General features: G+C 36.8%; 1 protein-coding gene across 3 annotated transcripts in view; it reads left to right on the top strand.

The window, feature by feature from the left end:
• The window catches only part of si:dkey-172j4.3 (diacylglycerol kinase delta), a 97,524-nt gene that overhangs the window by 67,745 nt on the left and 8,575 nt on the right, over positions 1-21,204 (top strand). For all 3 annotated transcript variants that reach the window (XM_067444452.1, XM_067444434.1, XM_067444443.1), the window contains 9 exons: positions 1,189-1,282; positions 2,531-2,638; positions 2,772-2,868; positions 8,529-8,636; positions 10,515-10,628; positions 11,528-11,662; positions 12,565-12,725; positions 13,025-13,139; positions 18,815-18,904. In XM_067444452.1, coding sequence (XP_067300553.1) covers positions 1,189-1,282; positions 2,531-2,638; positions 2,772-2,868; positions 8,529-8,636; positions 10,515-10,628; positions 11,528-11,662; positions 12,565-12,725; positions 13,025-13,139; positions 18,815-18,904 — 1,022 coding nt within the window. The remainder of the gene's footprint in view (positions 1-1,188; positions 1,283-2,530; positions 2,639-2,771; positions 2,869-8,528; positions 8,637-10,514; positions 10,629-11,527; positions 11,663-12,564; positions 12,726-13,024; positions 13,140-18,814; positions 18,905-21,204) is intronic.

Genomic DNA, 21,204 nt, shown 5'->3' with positions numbered 1-21,204 from the left:
CTCAACAATCCATTTTGCATGAAGAACTGTGTTTTATTTCATTCTTCATTTATATTCTTATCAAAATATTTTCTAATCTATTTGTAATAGTATTTTCTCGATATAAATCACTACAACATGATCACATAAAATGAGCACTCTGAAAAAAGACCTTTTACTGATGCTAGTTTTACTAACTCTTTTCTTGTCTCTTACTTAACAAATGTGTGTAATCAAGTGAGCTTAATTTAATTTGAGTTCTTTCAAAGAAAAGAAAATTATTGGTCCCACTTTATATTAGGTGTCTTTAACTGCTATGTACTAACACTTAAATTAATTATTTGATACACTGGACTTATTGTGTACATACATGTTTTTACAATGTACTTTTTTGAATACATGCATGTAATTATAGCTGTAATTATTGCTGTATTACATCTGTAATTACACTGTTAACCCTTCCCTTACCCCTTAACTCACCCTTAAACTTACCCATAACACCAAACATGTCCCTAACCTTACCTGTATCCCACCACATTAGCAGCAAAAGTATTTTGCAAATAACATCAACACAATAATTACATTATACTTATTTTTTGATGTAAGTGCATAGTAGTTAAGGACACCTAATATAAAGTGGGACCGAAGTATTTTTTCAGTCATCTGCAAAATTAGTTTTCTTAGCTTTAAATTCACGTTAAATACTCAACGTGAGTATTTAACTACTGTAAGAGATCTGTTTGCATTAATTAATGAGTGTGTTTAATTAGTTTTACACAAATCAGTTACATAGGGTGTAACTCAAATATTTAAACTCAACTGGTTTAATTAAATTAAAATCATCAAGTTAATGAACTCATTGAATTGACTCTGTATATGTCAAATTAAGACTTAATTTAAATATGCTAGTCATAGTAATTGTATTAAGCTTTGAATCATTATCAAGGAGTATGCCATACTCAAAATAATTGAAATGAAACTACTAAAAATGAGTAGTAGCATGAACTTATATCTGAAAAGTAGATTATTTCAATTCATTCAACCACTTACTAAAAACATAAAATCAGAAGCATTTTTCCCAGAAAAGTGTTTCTACAATTTTTATTATTGTACTATTGCTATTAAAGTTTCTGTAGTGATTCTAGGTTTTTTTCTTATGGCTGCATTTTGCACTTCACTCACTCTTCTATTCTTTCATTTCAATGACAGGTCAAAACACATTGAGTCCAACCACTACAACCCCTATATTACTGGAGAAGTCAGAGAGCTTCAGCACTGTGCTTTTCTCTGAAGAAGAGTCTGTGTAAGACTGTGCAAACACACACACACACACACACACACTTATCTTTCTCCAGAGAAGTGCAGTAATGACATCTGAGGTTCCAGTAGCTCTAAAACCATGTTGACAGTGTAATATACCACAGTGTTTGCTATTCCACTCACTGGCACACTAGTCCATCATGTTCTCAGGGGACATAAATCTGTTTTTATATTGTTCATACATAGTTTTTTTTAGTAGACTTCTTTCCATCTACAGGCTATAGGCCGCACGGTAACTATGTTAGCATCATTTACATAATTATAGAGCTAAAAACAGTAACATTTGTTACATTTCTAACTAAATGTAACTTTGTAACAAAATACAGCCATTTCTTGTGTATCTGAAAGAAGTATTTATTTGATAAAAAATATAGTAAACCAGAAAAATTGTGAAATATCTTCTGAAAATGTTTTCTATTTGAATATATTTTAAAATTTCATATATTCATGTGATGGCAAAGCTCGTCAGTGTCACATGATCCATCAGAAATCATTCTAATATGCTGATCAGGTGCTTAAGAAACTGTTTTTGAAAACATTTGTCCAGGATTCTTTAATAGAATGAAATAGCATTCATTTGAATTAGATATCTGTAACTATATATTTTTTCCATATATGTTTAAATTAATGGCCCAAAATAAAAATGAGCCTATGATTTACTCACCATCAAGTCAGCATCCTAGGTGTATATGACATCTTCTTCTTTCAGATGAATAAAATCTGAGTTATATTAAGAAAGTCCTGGCTAATCCAAGATTTATAATAGAAGTAGTTGTAGCTCTGTTTTTATATGTTTTAAGTCCATAAAAAATGCATGCTGTCTGTCAAAAAACGTGTTCCACACAGCTTTGGGTGGTTCATAAAGGCCTTCTGAAGCGAATAAATATTTTTGGCCGATCGCCTTACATTGTCTTCCAGTCTTCCATTGTAAGTGGTGGTGGAAGTGGAAGCTGGGAGTGTTTCTGGGTATAAAATACCGGAATACACGATTGACCAATCAGAATCAAGTATTTCACAGAGCTGTATAATTATTCTTAATTCCTCATATCCATCACTATAAGATACAAGTTCTTATGTTTCATCTATACATTTTCATTGTGAATGATGTGTGTATGACGAATACATCCAAGTTTACTGTTTTCTAGCACTCCAAAACTCTTTTTTGTCCATTAGTCATTCTTTCTGTGACTCAGCTTAAACAATTCATCCTGCTTTTCTCTCTGTTCCACAGGCAGTGCACAGAAAAGTGTGTGATGAATAACTATTTTGGTATCGGGCTGGATGCCAAAATATCTTTGGAGTTTAACAACAAGAGAGACGAGCACCCAAAAAAGTGCAGGTAAGAAATAAGACATGTTTGACAATTGCTGAATACAATTTGTTGAATAGAATTAAATTTTCATATGGATTTAGTAATAATGATTTGTTTATTTAATGATGACTAAAATGCTAATATCATTTTTTTTAAACAGTAGTCGCACTAAAAACATGATGTGGTATGGAGTGCTAGGGACCAAAGAACTGGTGCAGAAAACCTACAAGAACCTGGAACAAAGAGTCCAGCTAGAGGTATGAGCATGTGTTGGACAGATAGAGAGAAAGGCAATGCGAGATGCTGACATGTGGGCTGAGTGTTTATTTCTCTCTCTCTCTCTCTCTCGCTCTCTGGTGCATGCTGGGAGTTTGTGGAGGTGCTGAGCGCGTGTTGAGAGCGTGGTTGAGTGTTCTTCGGTGTTTCCTTTCTGCTTTATGCACTTATTTATATTTCTCCCTCGCTGTGTTTTAATCTACCAGTATAGGAAGGAAAGTTGTTTTGTGTGTGTGCGTTGTGTAGTCGCCGGGATGGCGACTGCCCACGCGCAGGGAACATCCCCTCTGTCACTCCGGAATGGCTGCAGGTGTGTGCCTGACGCTGGGGTGACAGTGGAGGATTTACTCCTAGTTATCGGTCAGAAAATTGGTTTTGGAAACATTATCTCGGCGTCACGCATGAATAAAGCGATAGTCGTGTTTTTGAAAACTGAAGCACTCGTTAGTGAACTAACGGTAAGCGGAATTTGGGTGAAGGAAACTTTTGTTCCGGTAACCCCGCTATCTGCCCCAGCGACTAAAGTAATAGTTTCGAATGCTCCCCCATTCATATCTAATGAAGCTATCGTGAAGGAGTTACTGAGATTTGGTAAGATAGCAAGTCCTATGAAAGCAGTCCCACTTGGATGTAAGGACGCCGCACTAAAGCACGTTTTGTCTTTCAAACGACATGTTTATATGTTTCTCAGTTCGCCGGAGAAGACCTTGGAAGTTTCTTTCCGTGTTTCTCACGGAGATAATTCTTTCATGGTCTACGCGAGTACGATGAGTTTGAAGTGTTATGAATGTGGAGATTTGGGCCATAAGCGATTAATGTGTCCACATAGATCAGAACAGCGCCCTTCTACATCTCGTGATGATGGAAATGATGTGACGGTAGTTAATCAAGAAATGCTACCGGTTAATAACAAAGAAAAGGAGAGAACCGAAGAGCAGGATAAAGAAGCTATAGAGGGAGAAGACGAGCAACAGGAGGAGGTGAGTGAGCTGGATGAAAATGCTAGCTGTGTGGAGAAACCTGGATGTGTTAATTTACCTGAAAAAGAAGTGAGGGAGGATGATGATGATCAGAGTGACGCTGATGATGATGATGTTGTACAGAAAGGTGTTTATGAGGAAGATATGGCTGATGAGACTGAAAGTTTATCACAGTATACTGATGATGGAATGAGGGATGATGTTGTAGAGGATTTATATCCCCTTCAGCAGATTAATTCATTTCTGGATAAGACAAAAGGAAAGGCAGGTGTTGAAATAAGAGATTATTTCCCTGATGCTGACAAGTTTATTGCCTCAGTTATGTGGGCTAGTAAAAAAAGCAGCTATGATGAACTTTCACAACAGAAAAGATTTCGTCTTAAAAAGTATTTAACTGTTGTTAGATCAGGAAAAAGGATGGGAAAAGCGAAGGGAAAATCTAAATAATTGTAATGGCTGAAAGTTTCTGTTTCTATCTGATCTGTTATCTCCTTCTCTCTAATTTTCTTATGGAGATTTTAAGGGTTGGTTCTCTCAATATCAATGGGATGAGGGATAGGAGAAAGAATGAGGTTTTATCCGAAATCATTAATCTGAAAGAACTGAGTGTTACATTCTTGCAAGAAACTCATAGCAGTTTGAGTAATGAAGTTGACTGGGGTTTGTGGTGGAGGGGAGAGTATGTTCTCAGTCACGGGACCAATTTAAGTGCTGGTGTGGCTATCCTCTTTTCTCCTACTATAAATGCTAAGGTGCTATTAAAAAATGAAATAGAGCCAGGAAGGCTTTTAACTGTTAAAGCTGAAATTGGTAATTTTAAATTCTTGTTCGTAAATATTTATGCTCCAAATGTTGGAGCAGAAAGGAGTTTACTTTTCAAAAAGTTTGAACAAATAGTTAGTGAAGAAAATGAAGATGTGTATATTGTTGTGGGAGGGGACTGGAATTGCACTCTTGATTTTACTCTTGACAGAAATGGGGAGGAAACTCATGCATCTTCAGCATCTACTTTAGCTGGTTTTATAGAAAATTTGAATCTCTTTGATGTATGGAGGGAACACAATCCTTCTATAAAACAATATACATGGGTAAAGGTCTGTAATGATAGGATTTCTGCTGCTCGTTTGGATCGATTTTATATATCTTGTAATTTGAAAAATAGAGTTGTTAGTACAGAAATTATTCCTAACATACTTTCTGATCATAAACTCATTAGGGTTGGTTTCACACTGTCTAAAAGTACACAGAAAAGCTGTTACTGGCACTTTAACACCAAACTTTTAAAAGATAAAGAGTTTTGTGAAACTTTTAAGCTGTTTTGGGAAGCATGGCAAGCAGAAAAACACCTTTTTGGAAGTATTATACAGTGGTGGGAAGTTGGAAAAGTGCACATAAGGGATTTCTGTCAGAAATTTTCTGCTTATTCATCTGAAGTTTTAAAAAATACTTTAAAGTGGCTTGAAAAAGAGATTGTGGATATTGAAATGGAAATGACTGTCAATGATGATGCTAATTTAAAAGAACGCTGGACTGAAAAGAAAAATCATTTAAGTTTAATACTGAATGAACGGGTTAAAGGAGCTCTCATAAGAAGCCGTTATTTAACCCTGAAGGACATGGATGCTCCTACGACTTTCTTTTTTAATTTAGAGCGCAAAGTGGGCCAGAAGAATTTGATGCTTTCATTAAAGGACAATAATGGACATGTTACTTCAGAACCACGGAAAATGCGAAAGATTGCTGTTGAGTTTTACTCCAATTTGTACGCTGCTGAAACATCTGATGAACATTGCAGAAGAGAGCTGCTAAAAGACTTACCGGTGCTATCTGAGGATAATAAAGTGTTCTTAGAGACTGACATCTCCTTTGAGGAGGTCTCTCTGGCTGTAAAGGGTCTCTCTTCAGACAAGAGCCCTGGCCTGGATGGACTACCGGCCGAGTTTTATAAATCATTTTGGACAATAATTGGAGATGATTATTTTGAAGTCCTTCAGGAATGTTTCAGTGAAGGGTTTCTTCCAACTAGCTGTCAACGAGCTGTATTATCTTTGCTCCCGAAAAAAGGAGACTTAACACTTTTAAAGAATTGGAGACCTGTGGCAATTTTGTGTACAGAGTATAAAATCTATTCAAAGGTTCTTGCAAATAGATTAAATAAGGTGTTGTATGAAGTAGTACACAAGGATCAGTCATATTGTGTTAAAAATAGGTCAATCATGGATAATCTTCATTTAATCAGGGATGTTGTTGATTATGCTTATTTTAAAGATGTTAGTATGGGCCTGGTGTCTCTGGATCAAGAAAAGGCCTTTGACAGGGTTGATCATGTTTTTCTGTTTGAAACTCTAAATGCTTTTGGGTTTGGGGAAAAATTTATTTCAAGGATTGGACTTTTATATGCCGAAGCGACATGAATGATCAAAATGGGTGGTGCTTTGAGTATTCCTATTAAAGTTAAAAGAGGAATCAGACAAGGTTGTCCAATCTCGGGCCAATTATACAGCATTGTAATTGAACCCTTGTTATGTAAAATGAGAAGAGAGTTAAAGGGCCTGCAGCTCAATGCCCTAAACTGTTCTGTTAAACTCTCGGCCTATGCTGATGACGTCACTGTTATAATCAGAGATCAAAGTGATATTCAAGTGCTTAAACAGGCATTAGAGTTGTATGGAAGAGCCTCATCAGCAGTAGTTAATTGGGGAAAGAGCGATGCTTTATGGTGTGGTAGTGTTTCCAAAGGTCCTAACCTTCCTGGTGGTTTACAGTGGGGAAGTGCAGGGTTTAATTATTTAGGAGTGTTCTTGGGGACAGAGGAGTTTAAGAAGAAAAATTGGGAAGGCCTCTTGGAGAAAGTGTGTGCAAAGTTGTCTCGATGGAAATGGTTGCTACCCCAGTTGTCATATAGGGGGAGGGTCCTAATATGCAACAACTTGGTTGCTTCTTCACTCTGGCATAGAATGACAATACTTGAACCTCCTGAGGATCTAGTGCGAGGAATACAAAAGCGACTAGTGGATTTTTTCTGGTCGGGACAGCACTGGCTGAAGGCGGCGGTACTGTATCTACCTAGACAAGAAGGAGGCCAGGGACTGGTGGACATCAGAGCAAGACTCCGGACTTTCAGAATGCAGACGGCGCAAAGACTGCTCTATGGAGTGGATGTGAGCTGGGCTGAAGTGGCCTGTGCCCTCCTAAGAAGAGCTGGAAACATGGAGCTGGACCGCCATTTGTTTTTGATGGACTTTGACAAACTGAATTTAAGTGGGCTGAGTGTCTTTTACAGATCAATTTTAAAGTCATGGACAATTTTTAGTTTTTCACGGAGTGCGGCTAACACAGAAAAATTATGGCTGAAAGAGGAACCACTTTTTTTCAATTCTGAACTGGAATCAAATGTTTTCAAATCAGATACTTTCAGAAAAGCCATGTGGGCTGCAAATATGACAAAAATTGGACATTTAAAAGATAAAAAAAGTTGGATAAGCCCTGAAAATTTTGCTTCAAAACTTGGAATAAAATCAGTCAGGATGGCACAAAATATGTTGACTCAGATTCTAGAGTCTCTGCCTCAGGATTTTCGACAGGCAATGGAGACTGTTGATGAAGAGGCTGATAACTCTGACTTTCCAGAATTGTTTTTTACAGCAAAGACTGGTACATGGCAAGAAAAAGAAGGTTGTATATTGTCATTTAAGACACCTTTTTTGGCCGCCTTTGGCGATGCGAACAAGAGAGACATTTACACTATGTGTGTGAAAGTGTGGCATCTTAACACACTGCAGAGTGTCAGCGAGTCCAAATGGCGGGAGGTTCTAGGGCCAGGTGAATCCCCTAAAGGACGCTGGAGGTCCCTGTATAAGCTACCCATTGAGAAAAGGTCTGGTGACCTTCAGTGGAGAGTAGTGCACGGGAGTATAGCTACAAACAGACACAGAGCACACCTTGATCCAGAGGTTGGGGTGGGTTGTCCATTTTGTAGTGAGGAGGAGAACGTGTTTCATTTGTTCCTCAAGTGTGAAAGGCTTCAATCCTTGTTTTCTATCTTAGAAGAGTGGGCTCAAAATTTAGGAGAAGTTTTTACTCCAGTACTTTTTATTTATGGACCTAAGTATATTAAAAGTAGGAGGGAAGAACATGTTCTGTTAAACTTTCTTTTTGGTCAGGCAAAATTGGCGATATGGCTATCAAGAAAACATCGCATGAGTGATGCTGGGTCAACTGATGTTGTGTCTGTTTTAAAGGGATTATTAAAATCTCGTATTAAAATTGAGTTTACATATTACAAATTGGTGAATGATATGGAGATGTTTAAAGGTAAATGGGCTGTAAATCATTGTATTTGTGATGTTGATGTTGATGACTGTTTACTGTTTAATTTTTAATTTAAAAAAAAAAAAAAAAAAAAAAAAAAAAAAAAAGCATGTAAAAATGTAATGTAAGTAGGCACAAATGCCTTTGTTTGATGGGATGTTTGTTGTTATTTATTTAATAAGGCTCTTATGTATTTATTGATTGATTAAAGAAGACCCAAAAGTCAAAGTCTCTCTTTCTCTCTCTCTCTCTCTCTCTCTCTCTCTCTCTCTCTCTCTCTCTCTCTCTCTCTCTCTCTCTCTCTCTCTCTCTCTCTCTCTCTCTTTCTCTTTCTTTCTTTCTGTGTGCAGTGTGATGGAGTGCCCATGTCTTTGCCGAGTCTTCAGGGTCTTGCTGTTCTGAACATCCCCAGCTATGCAGGAGGCATTAATTTCTGGGGGGGCACCAAAGAGGACAATGTGAGTCCATCAATGAAACAGAATTTCAGTTCAGAACGTATAACATTACTTTCCGGAGGGCAGTTTAGTTCAACAAAGTGAAAAATCAGCTCAGAGTTGTACAGATGAAACTGTGCTGTTGATTTATCTTCAGTGCATCTCTTTTATGTTCTGTGCTGTCAATAAACAATGGCTCCTGGCCAGACTTTCTTACTGCAAAAACAACTTTTAGAATGCATAAACCACATTTACAAACACATCAAGAACAAATTTTCAGTGTAGCAAAGTGCATTGTGGCGAATAAACAGAAAGCAATATGAAACAGGTGTGGAGAACAAATGGTGGAAAATAGAAAAAGATGACAGCGTTAAAGAGCACTTAAGTGCAATAAGCATGAAAATATACAGTACACTGAAGTCTAGTTACAGTTTTTCTCAGTCGCTTTGGTAAATTTCTCGAATCAAACTCACAATTTCTCAAAACAATTTGTACAAATAGCAAAACACCATGGATAACCTGCAAGAGCCACTCTCTTACTCAAAATCCTTAGTTCATCTCTCAAAAGTAAATATCAATATGTCAATGAACATGTCAGTGCCATCAGAATGACAAGTCCTTGTTTCATTGTGTACGGATAAGACGTCAATAAAACAGTTTACTCTGGAGGGATGTTCTGATGGAAACTATGGCTGAAGTTTTGATGACAGTTATTGTCAATTGTAAGTTACATCTTAGTGCATGTGTGAGTGTAATTGCAAGAGAATGGAAAAGATTCAAATTTACACTCTTACTGTTTGTATTACTGTTACTGTTTATGTCATTGAGATACAGAAATGAAAAGACAGCACTGAAAAGCACACACACAAAAAAAACCCTAAAGAAGAAATGTGAGCATAGGGAAAGTGATACATGTGGTGCTGTAGAAATATATATATATACCTGCTAGTTGATGCTTCATGAGAAGCACCTTCGTTAGAGAAAGTCAAGATTCACCTGGGAGCAATTTACCAATTCAGGACAGATTTAGAAAAAAGTCTAATGGAAATATAGAAAGTATAGAAATATGCTTGACATATTATGACAACTTGTTCAACCATTTTGCATGTAAAGACTTATGCTATGAGCTTGTGCCTAAATGTTGTGGGGGTCGAGACTATTCAACAGAGAACCAATATAATACATTTTGATCAACAAGACATAAGCAACTGATAATGTAGGAAACAACAGAGAATTGTACATAATAATTTGCATGGATGTACCAAAGCATTGGCAACTTGTTCAAAGAAATGAGAAACTGCTTTTTTGATGTGCACAAGTGACACAATGATGTGAGAATTGAACAGGTAGTTCTGAGAATTTCAATTCTGATCTGAGAAATGTACCAAAGCGACTGAGAAAAACTGTAATAAAATAAAATTAAGCTCTTGCTCATCCAGTAGTGCTTAAGTAACAGTACAATATGTGCAAAGGAAAATGTCAAAACATATTCCATAATACACATATTCCAGAGGATAACCATCCTGCCTGGAATGATGCTGTTTGGCTATTTGATCTCTATCTAACTCATGTCACTGTAGGCGAACAGATTCTTTTCTGTAAAGTAGAAAATCATGATGGATGGATGGATGGATGGATGGATGATGGATGGATGGATGGATGGATGGATGGATGGATGGATGGATGATGGATGCATGGATGGATGGATGGAATGATGGAATGATGGATGGATGGATGGATGGATGGATGGATGATGGATGGATGGATGGATGGAATGATGGAATGATGGATGGATGGATGGATGGATGGATGGATGATGGATGGATGGATGGATGGATGGAATGATGGAATGATGGATGGATGGATATTATGAAATGTCTGCGATTGTATTTGTTTGTGTAGAATTTTGGAGCTCCATCGTTTGATGATAAGAAGCTGGAAGTGGTGGCTGTGTTCGGCAGCATGCAGATGGCCATGTCGCGAGTCATCAACATACAGCATCACCGCATCGCCCAGGTCTGAACACCAGGACACAATGCAGAATTTAACAATTATCTTGCTTTCAATTTAGAGGTTGAAATAACACCCTAACTGGAAATTAGATACTGAATTCAATTCAACAGTCACACAACTGAGGAATTAGTGCAAAAAAAATATTGTGACAACACAATGATTGCATCAGTAATTTGACTAATTTCTTCAAAATTGAGTAAATTAGGCATAATTACAGTTAATAATTCTGGGAAAAGTGTTCTTCCACAAATTAAACTTCATTTTATTAAATATTCAATATACAGTTCACCCGAAAAATAAAAATTAGCCCATGATTTACTCACCCTCAAGCCATCTTATGACATTCTTAATTTAGACGAATAGAATCAGAGTTATATTAAAAAATGTCCTTGCTCTTCCAAACTTTATAATGGCAGTGAATGGAATCCAAAAATGTGAAGCCCAAAAAAGTGCGTCCATTCATCATATAACTGCTCCACATGGCTCCGGGGGTTTAATAAAGGCCTTCACAAGAGAAGTGATGCATTTGTGTAAGAAAAATATCCATATTTAACAGGTTATAAAGCTTCGTCCAGACCGCTCTGCACACTGCACTTTTTTGGTCTTCAAATTTTGGGCTCCCATTCACTGCCATTATTAAGCTTTGATTAACCAGGATTTTTTTTAAATATAACTTTGATTGTATTCTGATACAAAAAAACTTTATTTAAGTGTGCAGTGTAGGTGAATGTTTGAACATTGGTTTTTAATATCATATAATGGTTTTTATGTGTATATGAGAACATATTTATTGTAAATAAGTTAGTAATATTCATTATCTGGCAATTTAAACATAATTTTAAAACTATTCTTACATGAGTCATATGAGTTCAAATGTGCTTTGACACTAGCTGTTTCCTCAGTGTCGGCAGGTGAAGATCACCATCCTGGGTGATGAAGGCGTACCTGTGCAGGTGGATGGTGAGGCCTGGATTCAGCCTCCTGGCATCGTCCAAATCGTCCACAAGAACCGAGCCCAGATGCTCACCAGAGACCGGGTCAGTGTGTGTGCTATCCTCTTCTTTAAAAACTTTGTGAATCTTTCTGAACAAACCAGCTTTGCCAGTCACCTCTATGTGTGGCGTAATCCTTTTTACTTTGTGGAATACGGGTGATCTGCTGTCTCCATTAGACTAACCTAACCTGCAGAACCTCCTATGGCAGTTTCACCAGAAAAACAAGCATTATCAGCTTAGTTTTGCGGGAAGAGGTGTTTTTACTGCTTGAGAAATATAAGCAGGGCGATTAAAAAAACAGTTGATGCTAACTAGTCGCTGATGATGTCATTAATGAACAAATAAGTCTGAAACTCGAGCCGAGACTCAAACTTGGGTTAGAGTCTGGCCATAAGCCTACAGCATATTTTTTATTACTTCTTTTGTCTTTGGGTCATTATATTTCTCACAGTTTTCTGCTCGTTCTAAATCAGATACAGATAAAGTAGCACAATAAAGATTACATTTATATAAATTAATTAGTGAGAGAACGTGTACAATAAGCTGTTTAAAACATGCATTCACCTGATCAGTTTGGAGCGTCCAGATGGTATAATCAAACATATCTCTCGGAGCACTCTCTGAGTATGCATTTATTTGTCATTTTGGCTGTTGGAAACAGAGCGTAAAAGTGGACATCAAAGATGTTTTTTTATCATGTTGCACCCTCTGTAGTCCTTGATCAGTGACTAGTCGAGGTCAAAAACAAAGAAAAGGAGGATGTTTAGTATGCGACAGCTGCGGAAAACGTTGAGCAGTGCGCGCATGTTAAAAATATTAAATCCGCACACAATAAACGTACACATCTACCTGATCACGTCATGTAGCGATCATGAAAACTCTCAAATAAAATTTGAATGTAGATGCTCTGCATTCACCAACATTGTATGTTGCTATGACACAAGGCGTTCGAGAGCACGCTGAAATCGTGGGAAGACAAGCGGAAAGGAGACAGCCAACCGGCCCGGCCCCGACTGAACTCCCAGCAGTCCATGGAGTATCTGACGGAGGAGGAATGTGCACAGGTTCAGCAGCTTGGCTTAGTGGCCGACTCACTCATCTACAGGTGTGTCTTTGTGTGCCTGTATGAAGAGTCTAAAATAATCATTTGTAACAAAACAGGATTGTCACACCACATTGAATATCAATGCATGTGAATGTGAGAAACTATTTCATAACTAATAAAGACATTAACTGTATCCATTTTACCTTGAAACCGCACCCATTACTCTAACTTCTAATACCTGACAAGTGACATTCCCTTGTATTGATTGAATTAAATTTTAAGCCATGTATTAAAGGTCTTATATGGATGGGGAAGTATGTTTTATGCTGCAGCTGAATGTGAATTATCATGTTTTGTAGGATCCGGGAAGTGGCAAAGACTCATAAAGTGGTGGAGCAGGAATTAGCTCATTCCGTCAATGCCAGTGCTGCGGTCCTGAGTGAAGCCTTCCCCTCCAAACCCTCCAGCCCTGAGGTAACCAAAACACACTTGTTAGGGCAACTAAAGCTTTAAATTTTGAGACTAAAATATTAAACGCCTGCATTTAACACAATGAAGCGATTATCATCATCATCATAAGTATCATCTAAGTTCAACATTTTTGATAAATCACCTATATGCCAAATAGTCAAGTAAAGACAAGTCACCTTTATTTATATAGTGTTTTGTAAAATAAAGAGGTTTTAAAGCAGCTTTACAGTTATAACAGGAAAATCATGCATTCCGGCTGAATGGTATAATATACAGTCAGGTCCAGATAGAGTCTGTCCTTTTTTTTTGACAGCATCACTTATTATGCAAACTCCACAAATTTGAGTAAAACCAGATGATCCTGTTTTCCTATGGTGATGCATTGCCACTCAGTTATGTCATAAACGAGGTATTTTGTTTTTTTAAAGAGATCTTTTTTCGTAATAACGAGATGTTGTTGTTAAAACAACATATATTTTCTCCTAATAAGGACATGTGTTGTATAGTGATGTCTAGAGAATTAGAGAATGTATAGCCTACCGGTATGTGCCTTTGTCACACTGAATCGTACCTGAGTATGCACTGGGTAAGACTTAAGTTGTTGAGAATAATAAAAAAAATAAACCCAGGTAAATCACACTGGTGTGTCAGTCGCATTTTATCAAAATAATGGTAAAATAAATGTTTAGAAACATTATTTTACATGAATAACATGTAGCTATTTTTGGCTTTTTCCACAACAAATCCTTTAAATGTAATGAATTCCTAACAAGAATGAAAAATATAAATGTAAAACAAATTCCATTCATTAGCCTTCAAACAATATTTATTTTAAAGCCTAAACCAATTAGGCCAGCCTATAAAGCAAAACTGAATCCAGAGTTAATCTCTTTCATTCTGCACAAATCTAAATGTTTATATATTCACACTTGGATGCTAAACTATGTATTATGGTAACAATGCTTTGTATGACTCGAGTCCCAGTCTAAAACAATGTGTTTGGACTAACACCACTGCACTTTAGAGCGGTAGCCACGATTGTATACAACACAGTATAATTTGGCCTAAATAATGGTTTCTATTTGGTTGACTGCATTTTTAGTTTGATAATGAATAGTCTGTGAACATATTTGAGTTTTTTTATTATAAGTTGTGTATTTGTTTATTATTATTATTAGGGGCCAAGCACCGAAGGTGCAGAGGCACCTATTGAAATCGTTAGATTTATTATTATTATTATTCCGCTACTGAAGTCTATGGCAGCCCATAGAACCGTTTGATAAAAAGTTGTGAAATTTGGCACACTCATAGAGCACAGTCTGATCTGTCACCATAACAAATCTGAAGTCTCTAACTTAATCCCTCTAGCACCACCACCTGTCCATAGTTGGACTTATGTTTATGCTAATAACTTTTGAACCCCTAAGGGCTAGAAACAAAATTATTTTTCCTTTGATTTCTGAGCTCATGACAATTCGATTCCTAAGACGTCATTTTCCGTCATAAAAATGTTCCTGCCATTTTGAATTTTCCTAAAAACCTACTTTTGTAAACTCCTCCTAGGCCTTAGCCCCAAGTTAAGTTTAGATTACAAGACTAGACATGCAAAACATTTTTGGATAATTCTTATAACTGACATTTCTCTGGGCCAATCGGAATCTTAGCTCACTTGCGTCAGAATCTTGAAGCACACACTGTCAACTGACTGAGCTCGCCATTGAATGAGACGCCTGGCTACCACGCGAGTCTGACGGATGGAAGGAAGCAAGCTTAGTGTTCAATTCAAGCATGGCCGCAGATTACATGGCCGTAGGGGACCCCGCACTTTTAATAAAGTGTATTTTTATCCCCCGCACTTTTACTGGGTCTCCCCGATCCTAGTCGACCTGCTCCGAGCGGGATTCGAACCGGCTTTACCTGCTCGAGGGCGGGCAAGTGTACAGGGATGCTAAAGACAGCTTTCTCTACCTCGGTTGATTGCGCGCTTCTTGAGGTATCGGGCAAGTGTATTTATACATAGAAACCAATGTGAATACATCAAGATTTTAATTCAGAGACAAAAAAATAATCTATGCATGACCTGTCATTTTATTCGTATCTAAATATGAGGAGGACGCTCTCACAGAAAGTCCAAAAGCGGATTCGTAGAAACTTTGTCACGCTGGAGCTGCAGCTGAGGGAAAACAATCGTTATGAGCTGTAACGTGACGACGACAATCAGACGATTGCGACAATATATGCTTTATGTGTGTTTTTTTAAGCCATCTCAACAGGCTATTGACAATAAAGTAGGCCTATATCATATGAATAATGCAGTGCTAACTGACAGCTTTTTTTATGTTTATCTTCTGCTCACCAAATCTGCATTTATTTAATCAAAAATAATACAGTTAAAACAGTAATGTTGTGAAATACCATTACACATGAAAACATCCTTTTTCTATGTGAATATATAGTAAAGTGTGATTTATTCCTGTGATCAAAGCTGAATTTATCATCATTACTCCAGTCTTCAGTGTCACATGATCCTTCACTGATCATTCTCATATGAGAATTTTATAATCAAGAAACAATTTTGATTATTATCTGTGTTGAAAACAGTTGTGCTGGTTAAAAATGTTGTGGAAACCATGATACAGTTCAATGGACAGCTTGTATTAAATAAATTCTTATCTTTTGTAATATTAAAAATATCACTTGTGATCAATTTAATGTAGCCTATGTCTGATCAACAAAAGTGTTAATTTCTCTCTTTTTTAATTTTATCACAAAGGTTTGACTGGTATGGTGGTGTCCGCAAAATGAAGCAACATGATTTTTGACCACTTCATTGAGTTTTGTTTTGTAGAAAGTTTTTCTTTAAAGTGATTTTTGTTTTGTATAAATTGTATTTGAATTTTATAAATGTTTCATCATCTAAATGTTTGTATATTTAATAAATAAGAAGCAAACCACGTCGGGAATGGATCGACATGCGTAACGAACCCACTGGCCTGTTTCCTCAACCTTTGAGTAAAGCTGAAACTATAGTTTGTAATACATTTCTTGAATATATGTCTTGTTTACAGTGGGCCTATAGATAGTTATGATATTTGTGGCTACGCCGGGGTCCGTCATTACTGCTTTTCAAACATGGAATAGTGACAAAGGCACATAGGCTAGCCTATAAATTCTCTAATGTGGATAAAAGTATATTTTGTACACATCACTATACAGCACATCCTTATTAGGAGAAAATATATGTCGTTTTAACAACATAACATCTCACTATTATAAAAAAAGATGTCATTAAAACAAAATATCTCGTTATTATTATGAGGAAAGATATTGTTAAAACGGCTAGTCTAGTTATTATGACATAATTGAGTGGAAAAAAATAATATGTATGTGGCAGCAATGTGTCACCGTATTCTCCAGATTTCAGAATGATCCAAAAAACATCTTGGAAGCAAGGTTATTATAGTTTTGCTTTTTTAAATTAGTTTTTATTTTATTATCGTTTTCAATTTTGCTACAAATTTCAGTTTAGTTTTAGCTAGTTTTACAAATGGTTTTGCTAGTTTTAGTTTAGTTTTTATTTTGCAAATACATTTCTATTTAGTTTTTATTTATTTAGTTTCAGTTTTAGTTTTAGTAATTATAGTTTAGCAGAGTTACCATAATGAAGTGTAGAGACCAAATCAAGGTTTTTAATTTCAGCAGTTTAATTAACAGATTAGAGTTTAATCTTACTAAACATCCTTAAGTGAAATAACTTGATAAACGAGCATTATTGTTTAAACCCAGGACGGTCTTACAAAACATGCAGTAAAGTTGGGTCTTCACCTTTGAGCAAAAAAGCTTGAGTCAAACTATGACCTATACAGGATCTATCTTAAAGAACAAAATAGATGCAACGTAAAATATAAAATTAAAAATTATAAATTCCAGACAAACTCACTCATAACAGATGAAATATTGTTAAACAATTAAAAGCTTATTTTAATTTCTTCAGTAGTACAATGTAGGCTAGCAGTGTCTACACACTGTTTTGCTCTGTGTGTGTGTGTGTGCGTGTGTGTGTGTACGTGTGTGTACATGTTTTTCTAGCCTGGTGAGGACTTCAAACTGAATGCACACAGACTCATGGGGACTCGTGTCACCGTGGGGACCTAAATTGAGGTCCCCATGGGTACAAAAGCTTATAAATCATACATAATGAGTTCTTTTGAAAATGTAAAAATGTAGAAAGTTTCCTGTGATGGGTAGGTTTAGGGGCAGGGGCAGTGTAGGGGGATAGAATATATGGTTTGTATGGTATAAAAACCGTCTATATGGCAAGTCCCCACAAAGATAGCGCACCAGACATGTGTGTGTGTGCGTGTGTGTGTGTGTTTGTTGTGCTATAATTGTAAAGGGGACCAATGTCCTCACTTATCTAGTAAAATATTATGATAACTGACTAGTAAGGACATTTGACTGGTCCTCACTAGTTAAAAAGGCTTATAAATCAGCCAAAACATGTTTTTATTTAAATCAATTGTTTTGCACGTTCTTGGGATGGGGAGGTTTAGGGATAGGAATTGAGTTAGGAGATATAAAATATCATTAACCTGATATAAAATCAATGGAAGTCCATGCAATGTCCTCACTTATATAGTGAAACAAACCTGTGTGTGTGTGTGTCCTGGCATTCCCTACTTTGTGGGGAAATGTCTCCACACAGATAATTATATTATTAGTAGTAAATGATTATGATAACACCTTTGAGCCTGTCAATATTATGCAAACATGAAATCTCAAACGCACAGTAGGCTAGTAACGTTATTTGCTAATATAGTTGCTGACTTTTGCGCCTGCGTCTCTCGTCGCTTAAGAAACGGCATTCTAAAACAGTGAGCTTAAAAGAAGTTCAACGTGCATCTCATTACCTTGTGTTATTTCCCATTTCACTGCCACGGACGCATTGATTCTTTGTGAACTCCCGTTTAGGACTGGCGATGTGTTGCCTGTCTGCACGCGTCCGTCACAGGACAGCGGTTAATCTCCTCAGATCGCTTGATGCGCAGTAGCGCAATAGACACTCCCTCAACCGCCACAGTCAGATTTTCCACCACATTAAAGAGAGCTTATTAACAACGAAAACGAATATTTATTTTTGCTAATTATTATTTTATTTCAGTTAGTTTTTGAGTAAGAGTTGTTAGTTTCGTTTAGTTTTAGTTTTTTATTTATTCAGATTTTTAAATTTTATTTCAGTTTACGAAAATGTTTTTTGACCAATAGTTTTAGTCTTAGTTTCAGTTTTCGTTTACGAAAATAACCTTGGGAAGGAAGCAATTACAAAGAAATTAATGTCACCAATGTTCTTCAAAAAGCTAAAACATTCTTTTTATTTGGCAGGTTTGAATGTCACATTTTCAGTGTGAAGCCCACTTTATATATTTATAGTTCACATCAGTGAGTGATGTGATGAGGATTACTTCAGTCTAGCTCTGCTTTAAAGGTTAACAAGTGCACCTTTCAGCCTCCAGTAGGAATAATAGCAAGTGCTTTGTGCCTGCTGTGGCTTTCAGCATGTTTTCATTGAGCTGCTCATGCTGTTCTCCACAGGACCTCCATTGACCAGCGAATAGAAGTATAACTGAGTGTTAATCACTGAACAGCAAGAGTCTTGAGCTGTGTGTGTTTCTCTGCAGGTTTTGAGTCGCAGTACCGCTGTAGACATTGTCAACAGCAGTAAAGTTCTCCAGCAAGAGACCAAGATGCTTCTCGAGGGAAAACTGCTGGTGAGCGACTTCAATGTCTCTCTCTCTCTCTCTCTCTCTCTCTCTCTCGTGTTGCATGTTGGGAAGCGAGGGTGTGGGTTTGGTGCGAGAGCGGCACGCTTGAATTTTGTTCAATTGTTTTCTTTTTTTCGGTTTATGTTGTTTTGTTTTTCTTTTTGGTGTTCTAGGTTTGTTTTTGTTTTTTTTGTTTTTTCCCTCTCACTTTAGTGTTAAGAAGGGGTTAAAATCCTCTTTTTTTTGATTTAGAAAACTATGGCGTCTCCCTCAGGTGAGGGGACGCCGGTTTTCTCAATCAAGAATGGGTGTAAGGTTACACCGGATGAAGCGTTTACGGTAGAAGATGTTCTACTAGCTATGGGAGAAATTGTAGGACATGGAAATATAGTCTCAGCATCCAGAATGAATAAGGCGATCGTAGTGTTTCTGAAAGAGGAAAAATTAGTGAATAGGCTTGTCGAAAATGGAATCATTGTTTCGGAAACATTGTTGTTGGTAACGCCGTTGCGCGCACCTGCTACTAAAGTAACGATTTCAAACGTGCCTCCGTTTATTTCGAATGAAGAGATTACCAAAGAACTTAGTCGGTTTGGGAAGTTTGCCAGTGCTATCAAAGTGGTTTCACTTGGTTGCAAAAATGTTGCTTTGAAGCACGTGCTGTCTTTTCGGAGACATGTTTTCATGTTTTTAAACGCACCCTCTAAAACTTTGGAAGTGTCCTTTCGCATACAAAATGGAGATAGCTCGTACATGATCTTTGCAACAACAGATAGCATGCGTTGTTTTGATTGCGGAGACTTGGGGCATAAGAGATTTACTTGCCCACATAAAAAACAGACGGAAAATGAAGTATATAACGGAAATAATGAAGAGCGAGTAGATCGAACCGATAGCACGGAAATTCCTGAAAAGGAAAAGAGATCAAAAAATGTAAAAGAAACGACGATTCCGTTAAAAAAGCAAAAGCAGGACTTTCAAAGCGAGGATATGGAGGCTTCTATTTCTACGTATGCAGCGAAAAGAACCCAGGTTAAATCTTCAGATGAGCGGAGTTTTTCAGAACAGAGTTCATCAGAGGTGAGTGCTTTTAATTTACCTAAGCAAGATGGTGAAAATAAAGAAGGCTCAAATGTTCAGGAAGAGGTAGTTGAGTGTGTAAATGTTGGTGATCATGGTATTGCTGATGAGGTGGCTTGTGGTAGTGGTGTTAAGCCTGATTTGACAGTAGAGGAAGACAGCGACGAGGCACAGATGGAGGAGGAAGGCGATAGCGGCTCTGAGGTGTCTGAGTTTGATTACAGTCAGTCCACAAATGACGTTTATTCTGTAGATGAATTAAATGGATTTCTGGATCAAACTAAAGGGAAAAAAGTTGATGTTTTAAAATATTTCGCTGATGGTAAAAAATTTGTTAAATCAGTAATGATTGCTCAGAAGAATGTTGGTTACGACGTGATTTCGAAACAAAAAAGATTTAGGCTGAAGAAATTTATGACGGCGGTGCGTAAAGCTCAAAAAGATCAAGCAAAAACGTTAAAACGGAAAAAATAAGCACATGGCTGTGGGATCTATTTTTATTTTTGTGTTTTTTCTTTTATGTCTTCTCTCTCTCTCCCATATAATGCAGGTACTAAGGGTGGGATCTTTAAATGTTAATGGGTTGAGAGATGGAGGAAAAAGAGCTTTACTAATGGAATTTCTTAAGTTTAAAGACAATCATGTAATCTTTCTACAAGAAACTCATAGTGATTTGAATAATGAATTAGAGTTGAATTTGTGGTGGAAAGGGGAAATCTGTGTAAGCCATGGCACAAATATTAGTAGTGGAGTGGCTATTCTTTTTTCAGATTATCTTGTTATTAATATCTTATCAAAAATAGAATTGGAGAAAGGTCGTGTTTTGATTGTGAAAGCGGAAATTTATAATCAAGTATTTGTTTTCATAAATATTTATGCTCCAAATAGAGGCGCTGAAAGAATTATTTTATTCAGTAAATTGGGAGATATTTTAAAAAGTTTTGCCCCGGATGATTTTTTGGTTGTTGGCGGTGATTGGAATTGTACCCTTGATTTTCTGTTAGATAGAAACAACGAGGAACCAGATTTTGCGTCAGCTACTTTTTTAAAAAGTATTTTTGTTCAGCATGATTTTATAGATGTGTGGAGAGAAAAAAATAATGACACAAAGCAGTATACATGGACAAAAGTTTCACAAGGGAGGATTAGTGCAGCGCGACTTGACCGGCTTTATATCAAGCGTACAGCAAATAATAGAGTAATGGAGTGCAGAATTTTTCCATGTG

The sequence above is a fragment of the Pseudorasbora parva genome, chromosome 1 (assembly GCF_024679245.1).
Source record: "Pseudorasbora parva isolate DD20220531a chromosome 1, ASM2467924v1, whole genome shotgun sequence".
In the NCBI taxonomy this organism is placed as follows: domain Eukaryota; kingdom Metazoa; phylum Chordata; class Actinopteri; order Cypriniformes; family Gobionidae; genus Pseudorasbora; species Pseudorasbora parva.
This window is presented reverse-complemented; position numbering and strand designations above follow the sequence as displayed.